At 39.6% G+C, this 19,336-nt stretch overlaps 5 protein-coding genes and 1 long non-coding RNA gene across 11 annotated transcripts; 4 read left to right on the top strand and 2 right to left on the bottom strand.

Annotated features, from left to right (window-relative positions):
* Positions 1-1,036: 1,036 nt before the first annotated feature.
* Positions 1,037-3,570, top strand: LOC124224447 (uncharacterized). The gene is made up of 3 exons (XM_046636595.2): positions 1,037-1,217; positions 2,956-3,198; positions 3,320-3,570. Exons 1-3 carry the CDS (start codon positions 1,166-1,168, stop codon positions 3,568-3,570), a joined length of 546 nt encoding a protein of 181 aa, XP_046492551.1. The 5' UTR covers positions 1,037-1,165.
* Positions 1,891-10,637, bottom strand: LOC124224613 (uncharacterized). Of its 3 annotated transcripts, none has more exons than XR_011177710.1 (5): positions 10,231-10,545; positions 9,988-10,097; positions 7,474-9,753; positions 2,597-7,189; positions 1,891-2,562 (listed from the first exon to the last, which is right to left on the bottom strand). It is a non-coding gene; the product is annotated as an uncharacterized lncRNA (long non-coding RNA). The 3 variants fall into 3 exon arrangements; XR_006884896.2 differs by having other exon boundaries at positions 1,893-2,562; positions 2,597-9,753; positions 10,231-10,415; positions 10,505-10,637; XR_011177709.1 differs by having other exon boundaries at positions 1,893-2,562; positions 2,597-9,753.
* LOC138191371 (uncharacterized) lies at positions 5,047-7,000 on the top strand. The gene is made up of 2 exons (XM_069138109.1): positions 5,047-5,264; positions 5,516-7,000. The coding sequence occupies exons 1-2, from the start codon at positions 5,210-5,212 to the stop codon at positions 6,637-6,639; spliced, it is 1,179 nt and encodes a 392-aa protein (XP_068994210.1). The 5' UTR covers positions 5,047-5,209; the 3' UTR covers positions 6,640-7,000.
* On the top strand, positions 10,603-13,211 carry LOC124224479 (UPAR/Ly6 domain-containing protein CG9338). The gene is made up of 3 exons (XM_046636598.2): positions 10,603-10,815; positions 10,902-11,072; positions 12,255-13,211. Exons 1-3 carry the CDS (start codon positions 10,749-10,751, stop codon positions 12,494-12,496), a joined length of 480 nt encoding a protein of 159 aa, XP_046492554.1. The 5' UTR covers positions 10,603-10,748; the 3' UTR covers positions 12,497-13,211.
* Positions 13,212-14,316: 1,105 nt separating this feature from the next.
* Positions 14,317-15,888, top strand: LOC124224550 (uncharacterized). 2 transcript variants are annotated; one of them, XM_046636606.2, is made up of 3 exons: positions 14,317-14,675; positions 15,400-15,585; positions 15,674-15,888. In XM_046636606.2, the coding sequence occupies exons 1-3, from the start codon at positions 14,600-14,602 to the stop codon at positions 15,886-15,888; spliced, it is 477 nt and encodes a 158-aa protein (XP_046492562.1). In that variant the 5' UTR covers positions 14,317-14,599. The 2 variants fall into 2 exon arrangements, with proteins under 2 accessions (XP_046492562.1, XP_046492563.1); XM_046636607.2 differs by lacking the exon at positions 14,317-14,675 and adding an exon at positions 14,728-15,280.
* Positions 14,572-19,329, bottom strand: LOC124224403 (H/ACA ribonucleoprotein complex non-core subunit NAF1-like). Of its 3 annotated transcripts, none has more exons than XM_046636593.2 (4): positions 18,167-19,329; positions 17,344-17,912; positions 17,023-17,216; positions 14,572-14,744 (listed from the first exon to the last, which is right to left on the bottom strand). In XM_046636593.2, the coding sequence occupies exons 1-3, from the start codon at positions 18,304-18,306 to the stop codon at positions 17,047-17,049; spliced, it is 879 nt and encodes a 292-aa protein (XP_046492549.1). In that variant the 5' UTR covers positions 18,307-19,329; the 3' UTR covers positions 14,572-14,744; positions 17,023-17,046. The 3 variants fall into 3 exon arrangements, with proteins under 3 accessions (XP_046492549.1, XP_046492550.1, XP_046492547.1); XM_046636594.2 differs by lacking the exon at positions 14,572-14,744 and adding an exon at positions 16,059-16,323 and having other exon boundaries at positions 17,094-17,216; XM_046636591.2 differs by lacking the exon at positions 14,572-14,744 and having other exon boundaries at positions 16,095-17,216.
* Positions 19,330-19,336: the final 7 nt, after the last annotated feature.

The following is a 19,336-nucleotide window of genomic DNA, read 5'->3' as shown; positions in this document are numbered from 1 at the left end:
GAAAACAATACTTTTCTGGTATCGGTGAAGATGTTAAAAAGTAAGAAGAAAAGAAGCCGGTGTGACAAGCAGCTTATACGCATTTATATATTATACGGCTCATAATTATTACTCATATCTATACCTATGTATATACGGTATTTCCATTTGCGGAACGGAAAACAATATTTCTACAGAAGTAATCGGTGGCTATTCCTGTAATTTAATCTACAGCGACGCAAGATCAAATATTCTCGCTATTGCGAGAACTGTTCGACTTCAGTACAGTTGTTTCCGAAGAAACAGTCTCGCAGGTTTTCATTTCAGGCTAAATTGCAATTAACTTCACGACGTGAACACTGCGCTGATTGTCAGTCTGGTAATTTTCCCATTAAATTCAACTGAAAGACATAACAGTGTAGGATGCTATAATTGCAACGGTGATGTCATGATGAGACACTAAAGGTCCGAAGGGAATTGTCTTTTAGAGTGCTGTGTTTTTAGGGAAATTAACGATACGATATACACGCGGCGTACATCATTTGCGGAACAGTGAACGATGATTATCCGTCTCATCATATCATACACTTGTTATTGCAGAAATCTCAAGACGATAATTGTCGTTTCAAAAAAAAAAAATCGTTTTTGCCTCTCCCGCGAATGAGCTGAAAGAAAGTTGAGAAAATCTCATGAGCACAAAATGAAATTCGATGCCGGGAATCCGGTGACCCGATCCATCGGAAACTTTACTTTATTTTTAAAAGTACGTTGAAAGGCTTGACTTCCCGTAGACGTCACGTGTCGCCAGCCATCCTCCGCTTCGCACACGTAGGTACAGTATACGGCGATATCCATCTTTTTAGTCTTGTCCCCGAAAGTGTACGCCGGCGTACCCGGGCGTTAGGCTTCTCTACTTAGGCTATTACACCCTGAAACAGGGCGATCGGGATGATTCATGAAAAGTTACGGCGCCACGGGCAGAACCGCCCCCATCTGCGACGCTTCGGCTGAACGCTGCGCCCCGCCATCGACGGAATGAGACGGCGTCGCGTCGTCACGACCGCCGCCAGGACTCGACGTTTCAAAAGTTCGCAGTGTCAACAGAAATCTCGACCAGACCTGAGCTGCGTATCCCAGTGACTCGACGTTTCAAACCTACTCTGCGAACAACGAATTTCATTCAAAAATGAACCGTGTCTTGTTTGGCTTGGCTGTGTTTGCGTTGGCGGCTCGAGAAGGTGGTTTTTTTTATTATCTGGTGTTTCGAATATCGTTGAATTTAAACTCCGTGAATTTTTAACTGATCGCGGCACTGAAAGTTTTTTTTTTTTTTAGATACCGCTAAACCAATGAGTTAGTGTATTTCTGACGTATTTTGGTACGCTGTTTGCGATGGCGTTGCACGTTTTTTTTTCCATCACGTCAGGATTTACAAATTTTTCGATCGAATATGGCATTTTTTTTAATGAAAATTTCGGTTTCTTGTGTCAAAGTTTACCACTTGTTAAGCTGTTATTTGAGTCGACTTTATCTTGGATAAAGCATTTAAGATATGGAAGAATATGTATATATTGACAATCATGAGAAATATCAAATTTTCGGGTTAAAAATACTTTTTCATAGCTATTTTCAAGCGTGACAAAATAAAAAATAAAATTAGCTTGCCATTGTAGAGATTATAAAACAGAGCATAAATTTTTCTCAACGTATCTTATGAAGCGGTTTGGATGATAATACGAGTCAAAAAGTATAACTTTCATTGAAAATGCAATTTTTCGATCGAATATCTCGAAAGCCTGACCTAATAGGAAAAAATGGGCAACGCCATCGTATTCAGCGCGCTAAAATACGGTGGAAATACATTAACTTAATCATTCAGCAGTTTCTCGAACAAATTTTACAGAGCTTATATTATAGAAAGTTTGATCATTCCCAAGAGGCTGGGCGTATATACGTTAAGATTATTCATTTTAAACTTGTTTGTTTGCATCATGTTATTATCGCTTTATTTATCTTTTGACCATGTGCCAAATCTTATGTATCAGCTCACGCCACCGTAAAATAATTAGGTCGTCACGCAGAGAAAAAAGTCTGATTGAATCAAAGAGAACTGCGGTTACGGATAAGAAGATACAGATTTTCTCATGACAATTAAATATCAGTTAATAGTATAAAGTGCTTGTATTAGCCGATATCTAATTATGGTATATAACTCAAGCTGCGTTTTCCCACCCTTAACCACCGTTCGGCAGATTGTTTCGATCAGAAGTTTTTTCAGTGCACTTTCAGTATCATGAAATTTGTCATATGCTAAATAGCTAATTGAAGATGCTTCTTGAAAGAAGAAAGTGACGTGCGATGTTATAGCAAGTCTTCGATGAGCTATATTTGTCACCGTATTGCCAAAAAATTTTGACCATGAGATTTATTGTCGCACGATTATTCAAATTGATTTCAAATATCAAACCAAAAACATACATTTTTTACCAAAGTGTTTCTGGCGTACTTGACCGGAATTGTAAATTACTTGTCGCAAAATAAGTAGAAAATTTGAAAAATTTCAGTTCAACGGAGCGCCTACTCCTAATTTAGTTCTACCAATAACCCTCGGCCTAACGAGTTTCGAATAAGTCATATTTTCGGTAATCAGTCATAAACTGTAGATCATGCACGGTGCATCTGATCAAATCCGTGATTTTCAAGTTGAGATTAGAATTGATACGTTGGTAATTTGCTGTTTTTTTCTTACTTCGGTTTGGTGAGAGCCTTCGTATCGTCAACAACGAAGAAACATGATCCTGGAATCAACCACGGCATTAATTCTTTCGTGAAAATTAAAATACTTTTACACCAACTGTGCATTTAGTATTTTTTTGGTTTCCAGCACAAAGTTTATGGAATTATCGTTTCTTTGTAAACAATCAAAATACAAAATTCCGCATGATTTTGATAGATATTCGATTCTTTGTTACACAGTGAATATGCTGAAATGCCACATGTGCAGCTCCTTCTCTAATGAGGACTGCAAGGATCATACCAAGGATACAAACATACCGCTTGTCGAATGCGACAACAAAGCCCTGACCAAATGGCACGGTGAAATGGTGCAGACTCCAGTCCTTCAAAACATCGTTCACGTATTCGAGATTGATCAGCCAGTGAACCATAACCAGAACATCGAGATTATCAATCCTGCATGTGCCAAGATGAATCTGAAAGGTATACTTAGATAAGAAAGTCCAATCAGGAATTGACGAATAACCCGAAAATCCTCATTTTTTCCCACGTCTAATCAAACCCTCACTATTGGGTTCTAACTTAACTTTCAACCTCTCTTCAGTTGGGCTCCAGAAATACACATTGAGGACTTGCCAGACCGCCAAGACTGCATCCTTGGATCCGTGCGAAGTCATCCGCACCAAATTGCAAAAAAGTGGTGTCGGAAGTGGCGTTGTCGTCGATTACTGTGACCTCTGCACAAGCGAAGGTTGCAACGGGGCTTACGGTCTTTCACCCCCTAAGATGATCCAGCTGGTCTTTGGGTTCATTGGCTTGATGCTGCTCCAAGCTTATCAGCACTCCATCGCGTAAACGCTTATCCTGATTCGTTAGTAAAGTGCAGCTGCGCGGACACCGCGACTCTCGTTGACAAATGGCGGTTATAATGGTATTCCATGACCATCGTGGAAACTCGAAATCGAACACCAGATCCGAGAGTAAAAGCGTAAACGAGGCCCCAATAAGTGCATTGCCCAATTTGTTCGCCAAAGCCTATTGCATACTGTTGGCTTTGTTATTCAGGAAACTTTACCACGGGATAAGAATTTGTTTGATATGATATAAGGTGTTACATTGATATATTATACAAACTGTTTGTACGCGTACCTCTATTATACATATATACACACACAACACATACATATATATCTATATTATATGTATATATTGTATTATTACATTAATTATTGCATACACAGATTCATGTATTGTAAGAGTGGTAATAAATGAAAATAGTAAAAAAAAATATAAATAGAAAAAAAAGTTAATGAGGGGTGTCGACAAACCTCGATTTCAAAATTCTTTATCCATATGCCACCACCTTGTGCTTGAAGTTCTCTTTCCTTGATCATATGTAAAAGGAAGATTTTGTAATCATTTTACTTTGAGCATAGAGTGACAAGTTCGGAAATGCAATAGTCAGCGAAAATTTGGTAATTTCCAGGGTAACAGGGACTTGAGGAATATGATTATGGGGTAGTACGATAATTATTTTTTACTGCTGACTCCTTATACCTACTCTGTGGCATATCATGTGTAAGAACCATCGTGATGTCAGGTTGTCGTGGAAAAAATTCAGGCGTACTATAAACGATCAGAGTTTCGGAAATTTTTGTTATGATATGTCAAAATTTCCAGACCCAAAAAGGTTTCTTCACTCTCCGACCAATGTTTCTGTCACGCTATGCACGATGGTATTTATACCATCAAACGCTTATTGTTGTCAACTTGAGAGGAAAATGCTGATAAAATTGATGAACTCCTGGTTGCAACCATCTTGGACTTTACACTACACGCGTGGTTATATGTCAGGGTGACTAAAATTTTCTCCCGTACGTAAACGTTCCATTCATTCAATCTTGGTTGATGCCAACTGAGGTTTTTATGCAGACAGCCCCTTTTTCAATGAAATTCAGACTGGGATAGAGCATTTTAATGGTACCGCAAAATCGGTCAAGGTAAGGTATATATAATACTTCCGACACGGCAATTGGAAATCTACCACCCATCTTTGCGAGCAATAAGATATCAAGCCGAACTTGCAAATAGCACGTAATCTGAAGCAGGGAATTTCCCTGAATCGCAAGCATCATGAGTATTAGCACATCCTTGGTACTAGAAATTCTGTGCACCCCCAGGCATGGTGAATCACTTATGTCCCACTTCAAATAAAACAATTTACCCCCCACCAACTCAGAAGCTTATCATTTTTACCTGCCTTATCGTTTCCTTTAGTGTAATTCTGCCGATATTAATCATCATTATGATATGAGATTTCATCGATGCGTGAACGTGTATATAACGCTGCTCAATGGCTCGATTGCAGTCTGAAGTTGCATCGGTGAACGGTAAAACAACTTCAGAGTCTTCTAAGATTCGTTGCTCGAATCGACAAGATTTGTTCTTCTGTGAAAACCGAAAGGAGATTACTAAGTATAAAATAATTTGAAAAATGAAGATAACTTTTGTGATTGCGGCGCTTCTGGCTGGCATCTTTCTACAAGTTGGTAAGTTACGGCGAACTGTGAGACGTCGAGCATTGTTTATATTCTCATGACGGATACCCACGAAACACCTATTTTATTAATGGCAAAAGGGAGTAAATATTTGACATTTGGGGCATTGGACCGAAAGGTTATAACGTGATATTCGTTGAGCTTGATTACGGACTTGAGCATTAAAAAATTCCAGAGTCAACGAGCCTGATTTTTATTTCCTTCCTAATTCATGGGTTAATGCAGAATTATTTTTGGACCAGATTCCGCACCTGCCAAGACAATTGTTCATTCTGAGAATGACATCTCCCTCAATATCACCGCGGAATCTACACGTGTGGACGCATCTGCCGATGACACAGGACTTACTGATACTGGGACCAAGGAGAAAATTGCCAACAATCTCAATTCCGGGGAACCCCTAAGTTCAACAACTACCGTTTCGCCCGTTTCCGAGGAGATCGGTCGCACGATAGCAACTTCAAATCCTGGCCTCAAGAAACCTGATGATACGATGGTAAATGCGAAGCCTAGTTCTTCGTCACCTGGGAGTTTTGTAGCAACTCCAGAGGCCATTTCCGGAGGAACTGGCAGTTTAGTGACAAGTTTAGAGCTCGGTTCTGCAAAGCCTGATAGTTTGGTGACAAACTTGGTGCCTGGCGACTTGCCCACTACTTTGGAGCCCATATCCGGAGAGTCTGGCAGGTTTACGACGACCTTGGAGCCACCAAGCTTCCCAACAACTTTGCAGCCAGGCGCTGGGACACCTGGAATATTGGTGACAACTTTGAAACCTGCTTCTGAGATACGTGGAAATTCTGAGATAGCTCAAACAGACGATTCTGGGACTCCCGGGGAATTCCTGACAACTTTGGAACCTGATTCTGGGGCATTCGAAAACATCGTGACAACATTGGAATCTGATTCTGGGACACCTGAAGAATTGGTGACAACTTTGACATCTGATTCTGGGATAAGTGAAAACCCCGTGATAACTTCGGAACATGATACTGGGACAGCTGAACAATTGGTGACAACTTTAAAACCTGATTCTGGAACGCCCGGAAAATTGATAACAGTTTTGACACCTGACTCTGGAATAGGTGAAAATATCGAGGTAACTTCGAAACCTGATTCTGGGACACCAAGAAACTTCGTGACAACTATGATATCTGATTCTGGGATAACTTTGGAGCTTGGCAGTTCAACTAAGCCAATCAGTCTGTTCACAACTTTGAAACCAGGAATTGTGGATAGTGGTGATCCAATCTTAAATACGATAAATAATCTACCAGTAAAGAATGAACGTAGCAGTGGAGCTTCTAGTATTGGAGCTTCATGCGTCGTCGCGGTGTTGTTGGGGATCCTTTTGATTTCTGGGTCATAGCTGACGTGAGATCATCAAGATACAAAGACTATATAGCCATATGTATTGCATTTGCGTGACCAAGTATAATAATTAATACACATATCACACACATTCTATAATAAGACACGTCAGCAATTAACTCCACACAAAATAATGTGACAAGTTTTCTGCGTTGAATTGTGGAAGGGAATGAAATAATACGGAAACAAAAAAAAAAAAAATCGCACATTTACTTTACATGTTTCCAAAAGCTTAAATAGAGGACGAATTTAAATAAGTACGTGCTATTCGCTATGTGATATCGCCAGAAGTTTATTAGACGCTGAGAATTTATTAAAGCATTATTAACGCGCAAACGAGAGCACGCGGTTTATAAATAAATTTTCTCGAAACGTAATATCTGAAGTATAGCAAGAACAATTGTGAACAAAACACCTAGAAAATGTTTGTTTCTTACCTCGGGTTCTCCTTTTATTGATTTTTATTGATTGAACAGGCATGTACACGGTTGGTCCTTATTTAGGCGATAAACGTGCGGCCTTATAATAAGGTCACATGTTGATTAGATCTAGAAGGTTACGATATTCATAAAACAGGAAAACATAGTAAAACTCTGTATCCCTGGGGCCGAGCAACGGGGAAGGGGGGGAGGGGAGGAGGGGAAGGACCGAGTAAAAGTCCAAAAGATAAGAGCACGGCTGGCGCGGGTTAAAAGTCGCAAGTGCGGATAAGATTCGGTATAATTTTGCCAAATCGTTAATATAATTAATGTTGAACGACTTTACTGGCTGGCTTCAATGACAAACATATCGCTCATATTTCCACTTATCTCTAAAGAACGTAAGGTCTTACCATGACGGAACTTCCAACCCAACCAATAGGTTTTTCATGAGATCCTGTAGGCATGCCGAACAGTTGTAGATGAAAATAGATTCGCCGTTTGTACGCTGTGTTTCCCGGTAGAAGAATATTCGCAATCTCTGCGATTTCAATCCTCAATATGCCGCTTACATAGACGACTCGGTCTCATACGTGCACCAAAGTTGTGATTGGGGTACGACAGTCTCAATGCTCTCGTAGATCGCTTGAACATGTAACTTATACTCCTACGTTCCTAATGCGTACAGCGTCTGAGGCGACGAACTTCATCTCAACTCAAAGAAGTGGGCGAGTTTCACCCGCGTATGCTTGCGCAATAACGAAGGTAAACGTCGCCGGTATGTGAGGACGACGTCGGCCAGCAATAGCAATATACGATCACGCACGCTACGTTGTCTACGTGTGTTCCGCACCTATGCACGAATACCGGTGTTCGGGTAGTTACGCTTATTATTAAGAGATAGCTTATCTTCTTTTCAAGACGATGTGCTCGTCTTCTCGCAATTTACGCAGCCGAATAACATTCGTGGACCGATCGCCGTTTCGAGAAGGGGACTTTCTTTGCACGTTGCACAATGCCAGGAAACATTTTGCTGTGGATTATCCTTGGATTTTTCGGTCTAGGTGAGTCGTTTTGTTGGTTATTCGCACGGTTATTCAGTTCAGAAATAATCGCTTGAAACGAAAATCGAGTTTCACGGTGTAATCTAATCACGCTACTGGGTTTAAAAGTTACTGATCACGGGGCAGAATCGTGGTACACGAACAGCGAACCGAAAATTACGGAGATATATTAACAAGTTGTGTTATCGCAATTGTGATGCTTCGCTCTTAACTCACTTCCACGGAAAAAATTTAATGTAGATTTCATATCTATTGTCGTGAATATGTGAACAAGACTTTTTTGCAGTCAAATCTACATCAATTGTGACAGATTTAGTTAAGCATATTGTAACTCTTACTATTGGTTTTGTAACTTTGAGTATCGAATTTGTAAATCTTGCTATAATTGCTCTAGATTTAACTCCAAAAAACGTGCTGTCCATATATTCACCACAGGAGATGTAAAATCTACAATATTTTGCTATCCGTGTACTCGCTAATTTTTATTCTTGTTCAACCAGAAATCACCGAAGGACAAATTTCATGCTATCAGTGCAACGTAGACAAGGCAAGACTTTCAAACGATTGCAGTGATCCTTACGTACCGTCCCCCTTGCACCACTTACTCCCTTGTCCTGAAACAGAGCCTCATCATTGTTTGAAGGCTGCAATTTTTTGTAAGTTTCATTTTCACCCAATATAAATTGTATATGCATACACTGTACGTCAGGGTGGTCGTTAATTTCCAAGGTATACTTCCCACCTCTGGAATCGATAGATAACCATGAAAAAACAACGTCTAAATTATTTTAGATTATTAGCTTGATTGGAAATGATGCCGCAATCAAATTGAAATAGAAAAAAAATTCGCAACTATCGTTTAGTTAATTTTATTTTGTCAGAAGAAAAAAGAAAATTTTTTCCTTCTTCTCCTTTTTCTCTGACCAAATAAAACGAATCGAACAATAGTTTTTAATTTTTTTGCAATTGAGAAAAGTTTTCAATTCCAAATTGATTTTGGCACCCTTTCCAAACAAGCTAAAAATCTAAAATAATTCAGACACTGTATTTTCGTCACTATCCAACGATTCCAGGGGTGGAAAGTAAACATTGGCAGATGAATGACCACCCTGCTCTTTATAAGTTCTGCAAAGAAATTCGTCCGTCAAGTAACGTAACGGAGACAATTTCTTGCTTCAGATAATAATCACCACTTCACCGTGAGGGCTTGCATGCCATCTAGGTCGCTGGATACGTATTGTGCGGCTGACAAATTTGCCAGTTCCTTTTCCGGGGCAGAAATAAGCTGTTATTACTGCGAATACGATGCTTGCAACCATTCCACTCCCCGAGTCAAGCCTGCCGGTGAATTAGCATTGGGTCTGTTTGCTATTGTCGTTTTGAAATCAGCAGGTCCTATTATCGGCTAGTATAATAGGCCGGTGCACTGACGGAAGCGGCAGTTGACTTCAGACAAGAAGATTAAGTAATCTTAGGGATGGGTGGGCCGTCTTGGGTCTGGACGAGGGAACCCTGGATCAACTGGAAGTCGTATTCGAGGGGAGAGGGTCGAGGTGCTTCTGTCAATTTACCAACGCCGACAGGGTTAAGTGGACGCGTGACCCTTACTGGCCGCATCGCGCTGCAGGGCTAAGAAAACCGTACGATTAGTGCGTTGTTTCATTGTTGATATATTTTAAAAACAGTTCCGCGGTTAGTTCTGGAGCCGGAAGCAGTGACCGACAAGTGAGGCGGAATTTCATCACGTATCGATGATCCCCGTCGACTTGTAATATGCTTCGCGAGACGACGTGATCAGACAGATCGTGGAAGATGTTTTGAAACTTTGGATGGTTTAAAGTGAAGTGAATTAACGTTACGTGCCTCATTATATCCAGTTAAGTTGCAGTTAAATTGAACCACCGAGCCGGGCAGGTTCCTTTTTAGTTCCATTGGATTTAGGTTACTGGGATGCTCCCTAGACAGGATTCGGGCTATTGAACAAACAGATAAAGGACAACTATAAATTCCCTGTTACTCTAATCTTTCGTACCCAGTCGTTAGTATTATGCGGTAATTTTATAAGTGTAAAACGCAGAACGATGTACGAGTCAATAAACGGCTCACCTTTGAACCATATTTCTTCAATTCTTCATCCTGTAACACGCAATCGAATCCACATTGACTATACTCTTCGATAATTGAACGTTCTTGCATTGTTTTATAGAAATACATTGTACATGCGTGTCTGACGCTTGGAAACCGATGTGAAATTAATCCACTTATGTTTCCGGAGGCCGCTGCACTAGTCACTATAAAATACCACTTTTGTCGTTGTCATAAGCTAACCCTAAGAAACTCGGCGACGTAATTTTTATAATTGGAATAATAATAATAATACCGATGGGTGTGTACGTATCTCCCCACAAAAGGCGCGCTGCACGTCGGTGGGGGAGTCGGGCCTAATACAGTAGAATATACCGGACCTCGGCATCATTTCGTCCAACGAGATCGTTCGTGGTGCAGTAGAGACGGGAAATTCCGGTCTTCATTTATTACAAAGTTCTATTGAGCCTTCAGAAAATACTTGAGGCATTATACCCAGTTGAGAATTTAATATAACGGTGAACATAGAATTAAATACCATGGCTGGGAGGATGACTGTCGCCCTGCAGGCCACCCTTTTCGTACTGGCTGCAGTTCTTTACCAAGGTAATTCTTCACGTGAACAATCGTAGCGAGTGAATTTCAACGTTTGAAACTTCCTTCGGTCGATTATCATGGTCTCTTTATTTCAGGGGAAGCTTTGCGCTGCTGGCACTGTTCTTCGGACAGCAGTCCTGATTGTGGCGATGTGATCACTTACAGCGAACACAACCGACAGTTCCACACTGCAGATTGTGAGGCAGACTTGCGGCAAAATCCGTACACGTTCGCCAGGCCTGTCTGCAAAAAAATCGTCGAAATAAGTAATTATACCCGAGTTTTGTTTCTTGTTCGTACCGTGAACTGATATCGGGCGCACAACCTGCGCGAATCAATTGATTACTCGACAACTGCACTAATACTCAAAATCATCGTCGTAACTATCGTGGTAACGTTAAAAATTTCACCGATACATCATTGTTTACTTATCGTTAGTAGATCGCGTGAGGATTATGGTAGGTTTTTTTTCCCATTGTACATAATAACTACGGACTGCTTTTCTGATATCGTTAATAATTTGTAGGATAGTTTGCGTGTTCGACCAATAATTGATGTAATTATATCACTTGTCGTTTCCGCATTAATGATTCGGCGTGACGAGGCCTTACCACACCCTGCATTGCTGCGTTAAGCTCACAATGGAATAACGATGACTTAGAAAAGTTCTACGCTGGCGTAATTTCGTATTATTAAACATTAAACCACTTGAAATTCAAACTCCTTTGTGAGAATCGAATTACATTATACAAGTACCAAGTATCGCTCTCTTTTATTGCCCGTGTCAAGCTCGGATGACATTCTTCTGACACGCTATTCTAGGATCAAGTATCAAGCCGGTTAATTTCGTTAATGATTCACGTTCGCGAAAGCAACATTCTTACGAGACAACAGCAATTACATGTAAACGTATTCTACGTACGAAGGAGGCAGCATCCCACGCGTTGCACGTTGATTGAATGTTAGACCAAAGGTTAATTGTTTCCGGGCTTTCGGATGGCACGTCTGCCGTGGGAGTTACATCATCGTACACAGGTTGGCTGACGCGGCGATATAAAGGTCTTCCGCAATGTCGAATCTCCCTATTTGCTGCAGATCTTATACCGCGATAGAACAAACGATATTCTAATTACCATTCATCCTTCACGGTTGGCTGCCTTCTGTTTGACACTGCACCGCACGATACTATTACGCAACAACATACCTACTTACGAGAATTTTTTATCTACTTATTTTACCATACAAATGTGAATTACAGCAGGTAAATATACTTTGAGGAACACCTTGAGCCATGACAGTTCTACCTATTTGAAATGCATTGTTTAATGTCCAGTTGAAGGCTACTCTGTCACAGATATCGACAACACGTTCCATTATCTACTAACCAGTTTACATGAACAACCGCTATTAGACTCGGCTAACCCAGTCATTGTTTTTCACCGGAACAGAGAACGGAGCTCGTATAGTGATTAGGAAATGTGACAGTCCTCTTCCGGACGAACGAGACATCACTGATGGGGTTTGCTCAACCGTACCATCACCCAGCCACGTCACCGTGGAGTCCTGCCACGTTTGCACCACCGATCTTTGCAACGGTGCCCATTCGGCATTGGGCCATGCATCAGTAATGACATCGCTACTCTTTTTCGGAATACCGAGCATCCTCTTCGCTTACCGTTGGAGCTATTAAATTTTTTTTTGTTTTCTGCAACAGAGAGAACTTTTTTCCAATCGATGTATGTGCACATAGCTATAACTAATTATTAAGAAAACTGAAATATGGATTTGGTTTTCGAAATTGTATTTAATGTAGAATCTGCGCCAGACGGCGGCGTTGGTTGTACTAATTAGAGCCAATGATTTAAGACGCTTAGATGCGGCTACTGTACAAACCGACTTTGAATTCCAATGAAGTGACGGTGTAGATGTTGTATAATGATTAACCGCTTTACTTAATTCAAAAATATTACGAATGTAATCAAATTTGCGGTGCGTCGGAAGATGTTTATAACTTTTTCGTAACAGTGTACTTCTAATCTTAAGAATTAATGTTTTAAGGATCTAATTCTATGTAGACGTAGAGATTTTTACTTAATTGTGAATAGGCCGTCATCTGATATTATACTCTGCTTACTCCTCTCGGCTGTTCTTTTTTGTCCTGCTCTTCAACTGACTTGAGAACAACTTATCAGAGTCCGTCCAAAGCATATATTCTAGATGTAGTGAAATATTCATGTTTTTCACTTTTCAAGAAGTGAGGAATTTAATGTTTTTACAGTGATCACAATTCAGGTCTAAACAATTACAATTTGCGTTTAGATAGATTTTGCTCCCAATGCGTTAAGTCATAATTATCCGTGTAAAAACCTTATTAAAAATAATAAATCATAATGTTAGAATCGAAACTGTGTTTGTGTAATTTTCATTATACTTTAATTGTCCTACACTTGTAAATTTACATATAGCAGGTACGTATACATTTTTTGCCAGTGATTATAATATCCTGTGCGTTCAGGATCTTACAGATACAGACCGATCTATGCGATTAGTCGATTATTTAGAAATTGCATGCATCGACATATATATTTCAGATTAGGAATCTTTCGCTTCATCGTTATTGAGTGAGTAAGCTTTCTAAGCGTGTTCATATTTCTAAGTACCGATCATGATCCACTTTGATCGCCTTGCCTTTTGTCGCTTTCCATAATCCCAGTCACGTTCCGTTTGTTCACCGCGACCTTACAGATGGTCCAAGACCACGACGATCATTGCACATTAAAGTAGTGATTCAGGCATTATGACTCACTGAATTCACGCACAGCAAAAAGAGCTATTGACGTGTGGCATTGATAATTATTTTCGCGTTACCTGCTGAGCAATTACTGGTGTGTATAAGTCAGATCATCCTTGCACGTGTTATCAAATAGTTTTTCGCTCTGATCATAAAGGTACCGAATTATCGTCGGGTTGATTGGATATCCGTTGGGAATACAAGTTTAAAAAGCGCGGAAAAGTTCGATTCTCTTGTTTATCGATATGATTCTGAATTATCACTGTTAAAAATTGATTCATTTATATTCACCGATTCGTCACAGTAAACTGACGTAAGATTTTCTAACGTAGATTCTATCGTACGAAGGTGCACTGTTGTATTATTATAATTGAGGTTGTATTCTCTGATGTCATATGAGTCACAGAGCGCACATCATGTGTTACATAATCATACTTGTTCATGGAAATGATTGTGGTTGAATGAATATGTGCACACACTTGCGGTGCAAAACAGAAATCTATCATTGCATAATTGATCACACGTCAATTCCTCTCTCTCAGTTGTTTAGTAGCTAGTGAAAACTGGGATAAAATAGGATACAGGATAGTACTACTACTCTACATATATCCACATCAGAACCTGCCAACAAGATTATAAAATACAGAAATATGTACGTAAACAGAGAAACTATCCTCATTTTTAACCGGTCTGTTTTCTACCTAGAAGAATATTTCAATTATTCTACGTGTCACTCATCACAATCAAAGTATACAAGATGACTGCTAGGTGAAATGACACTTTTTGAATATACGTATATTCATTCACAAGTCATCTATCTTTATTGTGCATTACGACGTACAATGCAGGCGCTTGCTGAGAAGATAGTTATGAATTAAGGTCATTTTGTAAATATCATAAGTGAGTAGAATATGGATGACATAATTCAGTCAGGGCAAAAAACCATGACAGTTTACGAAACACGAGTTGTAATATTTTCCAAAATTAAATTGAAAATGCTTAATGGTAACCGATTGGCTCCTGGTGTTAGACAACTTACTCAACGTTGCTGCGTTGACTTTAGTAGCACTCCGCTACGGTAAGTATGCTCTGCATTATCCACCGCTGTTGTGATGTTACGTGTGGCGGAGTATTAGCCGCTTACCAACTGGAATTTACCGTCCAGACACTTCGTAAATTAGTTCCAAAAACCTAATTGAAAGGCGTTATTGCAAACGGTGACACGAAACGCGAGCGTGGGTCTTTTCAAAGTTTAAAGCGTCTCTCCGTTTCGTTCCACTGATATTCGCACCGACCCACGGAAAGCAAATATTTGTAATTATTCGAGTGGATTGAAAAATCCGAAGGTACAAACTGCTCTAATCTCTCCTTCTAGATTAAAATTTCACGCAGCTTTCAAGACGCAAATGCAATAACGAGCCGCATTAATTTCAACAGTAACACATAACCCTATTGACGATCATCGTAGAAGTGATTCATGAGTAACTATCCGTGGGTTGATTCATCGCGAAACATAACTCAGGCACTAACGTTTCATTTCGTAAAACAGCAGCATATCACTGCCAGAGTCCTATAGTTAATTACACGGAACATAACCAACGACACGTTATATTTTAGTCGTTCTAAGCATTAGTATGGCAAATATTACCACGCTTCTAGCTGTGCTTTTAGCAACGATCGCAGGTAAGAGGTACTCTGGGTTCATTTTCAGCTTATTTCGTACGCTACAACTTTACTCTATTCGCAACTTACTTTGCTACTCCGATCAAACTGCCAATCAATTTGCATAATCAATTCCTTAGGATGCACAGCAATCCGTTGCTATCAGTGCAGTTCTTCTCAGGATCCTGAAAATGAGGACAACTGTGGCGCGTACGAAGAATTTGACAAGCAGCGAAACGTGCCGATCGAATGCAACAGTGAAGAATCTCATATGCCAGGATCGTTCTGCGTCAAAAAGACGCAACAGGGATCCAAAGGGTTCGTTTGTAAGTGAATGTATTCATTCAATTTTCATTTTTCTTTGCCGAGTAAGATGCACAGATTTTTGTAGGATTATTGTCATTATATTCACAGGGGATGGAAGATGGCGTCAAGTCATACGGCAGTGCGAATCTGTATCAAGTTCTGGCATGATGGATGTCTGCAATTGGGGTGTGGACGAGAATCTGATATATTGGGAGGAATGTTACTGTTCTAGCGATGGATGTAACGGAGCATCGGATCTTAAACCCCTGTCCATTTCAGTATTTACTACGATTTTTCTTGCCCTTCTATTTCTTTCTAAATAAGATACATCCGACAATTATTATAATGGTGATATATACCAGCGATTCCGTACGTTTATAGTTTAATACACTAGTTTAATAAGTCGAAAAAGAACTGAATCGGATTTTATGACATGTTTTCAAGAAATTGTATTACTACGTAATTTTATACCCTATATTAATATTATTAAGAAAAATTCGTTCAGATTTTGATAGTTCATGTAAGCACGAGCAATATTCATTATATATACGAACGTACTAGCGTTTATTAGAAAGTAGGTATTTTTTAAATATACTGTTAGTCATCATTATTTTTGTATACCTTTTTATACAAACGAATTTTTATAAATATTTACATTTTATGTACCAAAACTCAGTAGATGTCTCGAAAATTATTTTCACTATCCGTATTCCTGATCTACCATCAAGCCACTGTGTTGGAGCAGTGGGCAGAAAAAGCTATACACCAGTTTAAACATTGATAACTATTTTAATCATTATGATCAATATGCAAAAAATGTATATGCCCGCTATTTTATTTTAATATAAAAGTGAAATTTGTATGCATGAAAAAATGATAATTAAAATAAAAACAAAATAATATTTGAAGTTAAAGAATTTATAGAAATATCAATTACTCGTTACAAGTATTGATTAAAATCGGGAACTGTTTAGATTCATGTTAAAAAGCATGTATGAATCTTTTTGTTTTAACATCTTTTCAAAGTAATAGCGCAATGATTGAAGGCTGTGGTGTTATCATGAACTCACCGACGAATTTGTAAAGTATAAAATTCGTAACCGATACTTGCGTCCTCACCGTGTAATAGAATATTATCAAATATCCTGACGTGTTCAAATGCCTTAAAATCAGTCTAAAATCTATAATCAAGAGTGTATAATTAACGTACTGTGGGTACAGCTGAAGTGATAAAAGAGTGTTAACATAGGTGAGGACTAATTGAAGAATGCTAGAGTTGTCATGTGAATACGAAGGTTGCAACAACTGCAGAAGATATACGTTTATAACCCAGAATATAAAGGATATCCCATAAGAATTTTCCACGGCATTGTTGAAACTATACGTACCTATATGCTTGAGGCATATTCTAAACGTTTTTTTCGGGGTAAGTTTTAAAACACACATTAAAACCTTACCTCACAATCAGTTCCGCTGTTGGATCAATGAGAGAAGTGTGAGTGTTTTGGGCGAATGGAGTGAAGTATACCTGAGTATGTACTTCTATAATCGGAAAATCCACGTATGCCGGCACTTCGCCGCCGTCGTCTTTGCAGGTGTGGGAACCTCTCTGTAGAACCGCTATGCCGGAAGTATTCGGTATACGGATTACCTGCGAGTAAAAATTCAAAGCGAATCACTTCATGGTTACTGTGCCATTCGTCCTCTACTTTCTCATCTATTCCTAAATCAAACGTCGCGCATTTTTTATAATTCGGTTGTGACTATCACATACGCACCTTTCGATGAAGCGGTGAAGCGATTATCATATTCGCGTTTAAGAGGAATGTATCTCGTCCGCGGGTCGACAGGTGAATAGAACACCTGGGTTCCCATAGACACAAGTTCATTCCCGTTTCTGACCAGTTCAACACAGTAATAAGGCTCTGAAACAGGGCCCAACATGTTGATTATCGGACCCACAGCTACTTCCTTTGAGACCGAATACGCGTTAGATGTTCGAACGAAGAGAGGCGACCCATAATACAGCAAGAAGTCACGAGGCATTAGTGGCTTGACCATAATCAACCCGACAAATGTTGCCACTGAAGCGACAACACCGGCCAGCGGCTTGTCATCGTCTTTTATAGATAGCTTGGCGATTCGGTTAATTGCCTCAGAATCGCTGCCTAGGACCAGCTCTTTGAGTTTCGGAACCGGCAGCTCGTCTTCGGGTATTGAGTCCATCGTCAATTTCTTTGCGGGAGGCAATCCCACGTTCCAGTATAATCCTGAGTTCGAATCCATATGGTTTTCCCTTCGCGATTTCCGTCTGTTGGCATCGCTGCACCGTTTCTCGTTATCGTTACTGAAATTCATGCGACATTCTGCTATAAATAATATTACGAACAGCGAGTGTGAGAGATCGGGTTCTTGGTGGGATTAGAAATCCAGTAAGTCAAATTTATGTAAGAGGCTCGTTGAGATTACAGTTATGAGAGAAAAAATGTATACATATATGTCAGTCCGTCTGATTCACGATGCGGGTTGACTGGATTATTCAACTCAAACCGCCTGTATATAAATAATCAATTTCATACGGCTAATAATAAATCGACTCACCTGTCCTGGTCGCTAGATGTTGATCCAGAGCTATTTATGGCACTTGCCTCGCCAATTGTATCACCGGTTTTATCGCTGCTTGACAAATCGAGGATAAGGTTTTCACCTGATATATAACGGTATTGAAAATCGGTTGACATTTTTCATTCGCTATTAAACCACGTGCAGCTTCCTTGGCAGTTGATGATTATTCCAATTGCCGAATATAAAAAGTGCGATTACAAGGCACTAGCATCTAATTAATTACAATTTTTAATGCGATAAAATCCATTAGCGTCTAACACATTACGCAAACTTTGAAATTCAGGATATGTAAAACACTTAGTTCTTCATTCGTATGGAGAAAGCAATATGCCTCTGCAACTGTGGCCCGCACTTTATTAGTATAATTTTTTTATTAACTGGTATTGAGATCTCTCTTTTTATTGCATTAATAAGGGTATATTAGTTGGAAGTCGTCGGTAACCATGCGGATGACTGGCTTACAAGCGACTGACCGATCGCGACTTGTTATATATTTCTAAACCCGGTCAGAGGTCGTTGTTTAGGATGAAAGGACGTTTGCACAGACATTGGCTAAAGTCTATGTTGTATCAACTGGGAATTCACGTCCAGTTTACATATTCCGTTTTGTTTTGAACCGATGACCGTTAATACAGCCCCATTGTGCATGTATGGATGTGTGCATACGACGGGTATAAGCAATAGCTATGAGCTGTATTCTCTTAAACATAATGACTTTATGATATCAGTGTGCAAACCAAGTAACATCGATATTTTATATCGTTGCGTAAATTTCCACGGAGGCCAGGAAAGTTGGGAAAATTTATGACTGATAAACCGGATCACCCTTGAGCAATTCTCAAGACTTGAGTTACGGCTGTTTTTATTATACATGTAATACGTGTAAGAAGTACGTGACAGTTCTCATGCGATCCGTTTAGTCGTGGAATTTCGTTCATACACTCTCCTATTTCTCTACCCTATTCCACGCGGCTCTAGCTAATCAAAATATTGGTTGGCACGAAGAAGAAAGTAGAAAGTGCAATTAGGATAGGTAGCGGCGATTGCTACTTCCTGCAAAATTTTCGAGACAAGAATGTGGCTATAAATGTATTTCGAAAAGAAATGCATTTACTCCGGGAGCCCTTACACCCTGAACTTTCATGT

The sequence above is a fragment of the Neodiprion pinetum genome, chromosome 1, assembly GCF_021155775.2.
Source record: "Neodiprion pinetum isolate iyNeoPine1 chromosome 1, iyNeoPine1.2, whole genome shotgun sequence".
Taxonomy (NCBI): Eukaryota; Metazoa; Arthropoda; class Insecta; order Hymenoptera; family Diprionidae; genus Neodiprion; species Neodiprion pinetum.
This window is presented reverse-complemented; position numbering and strand designations above follow the sequence as displayed.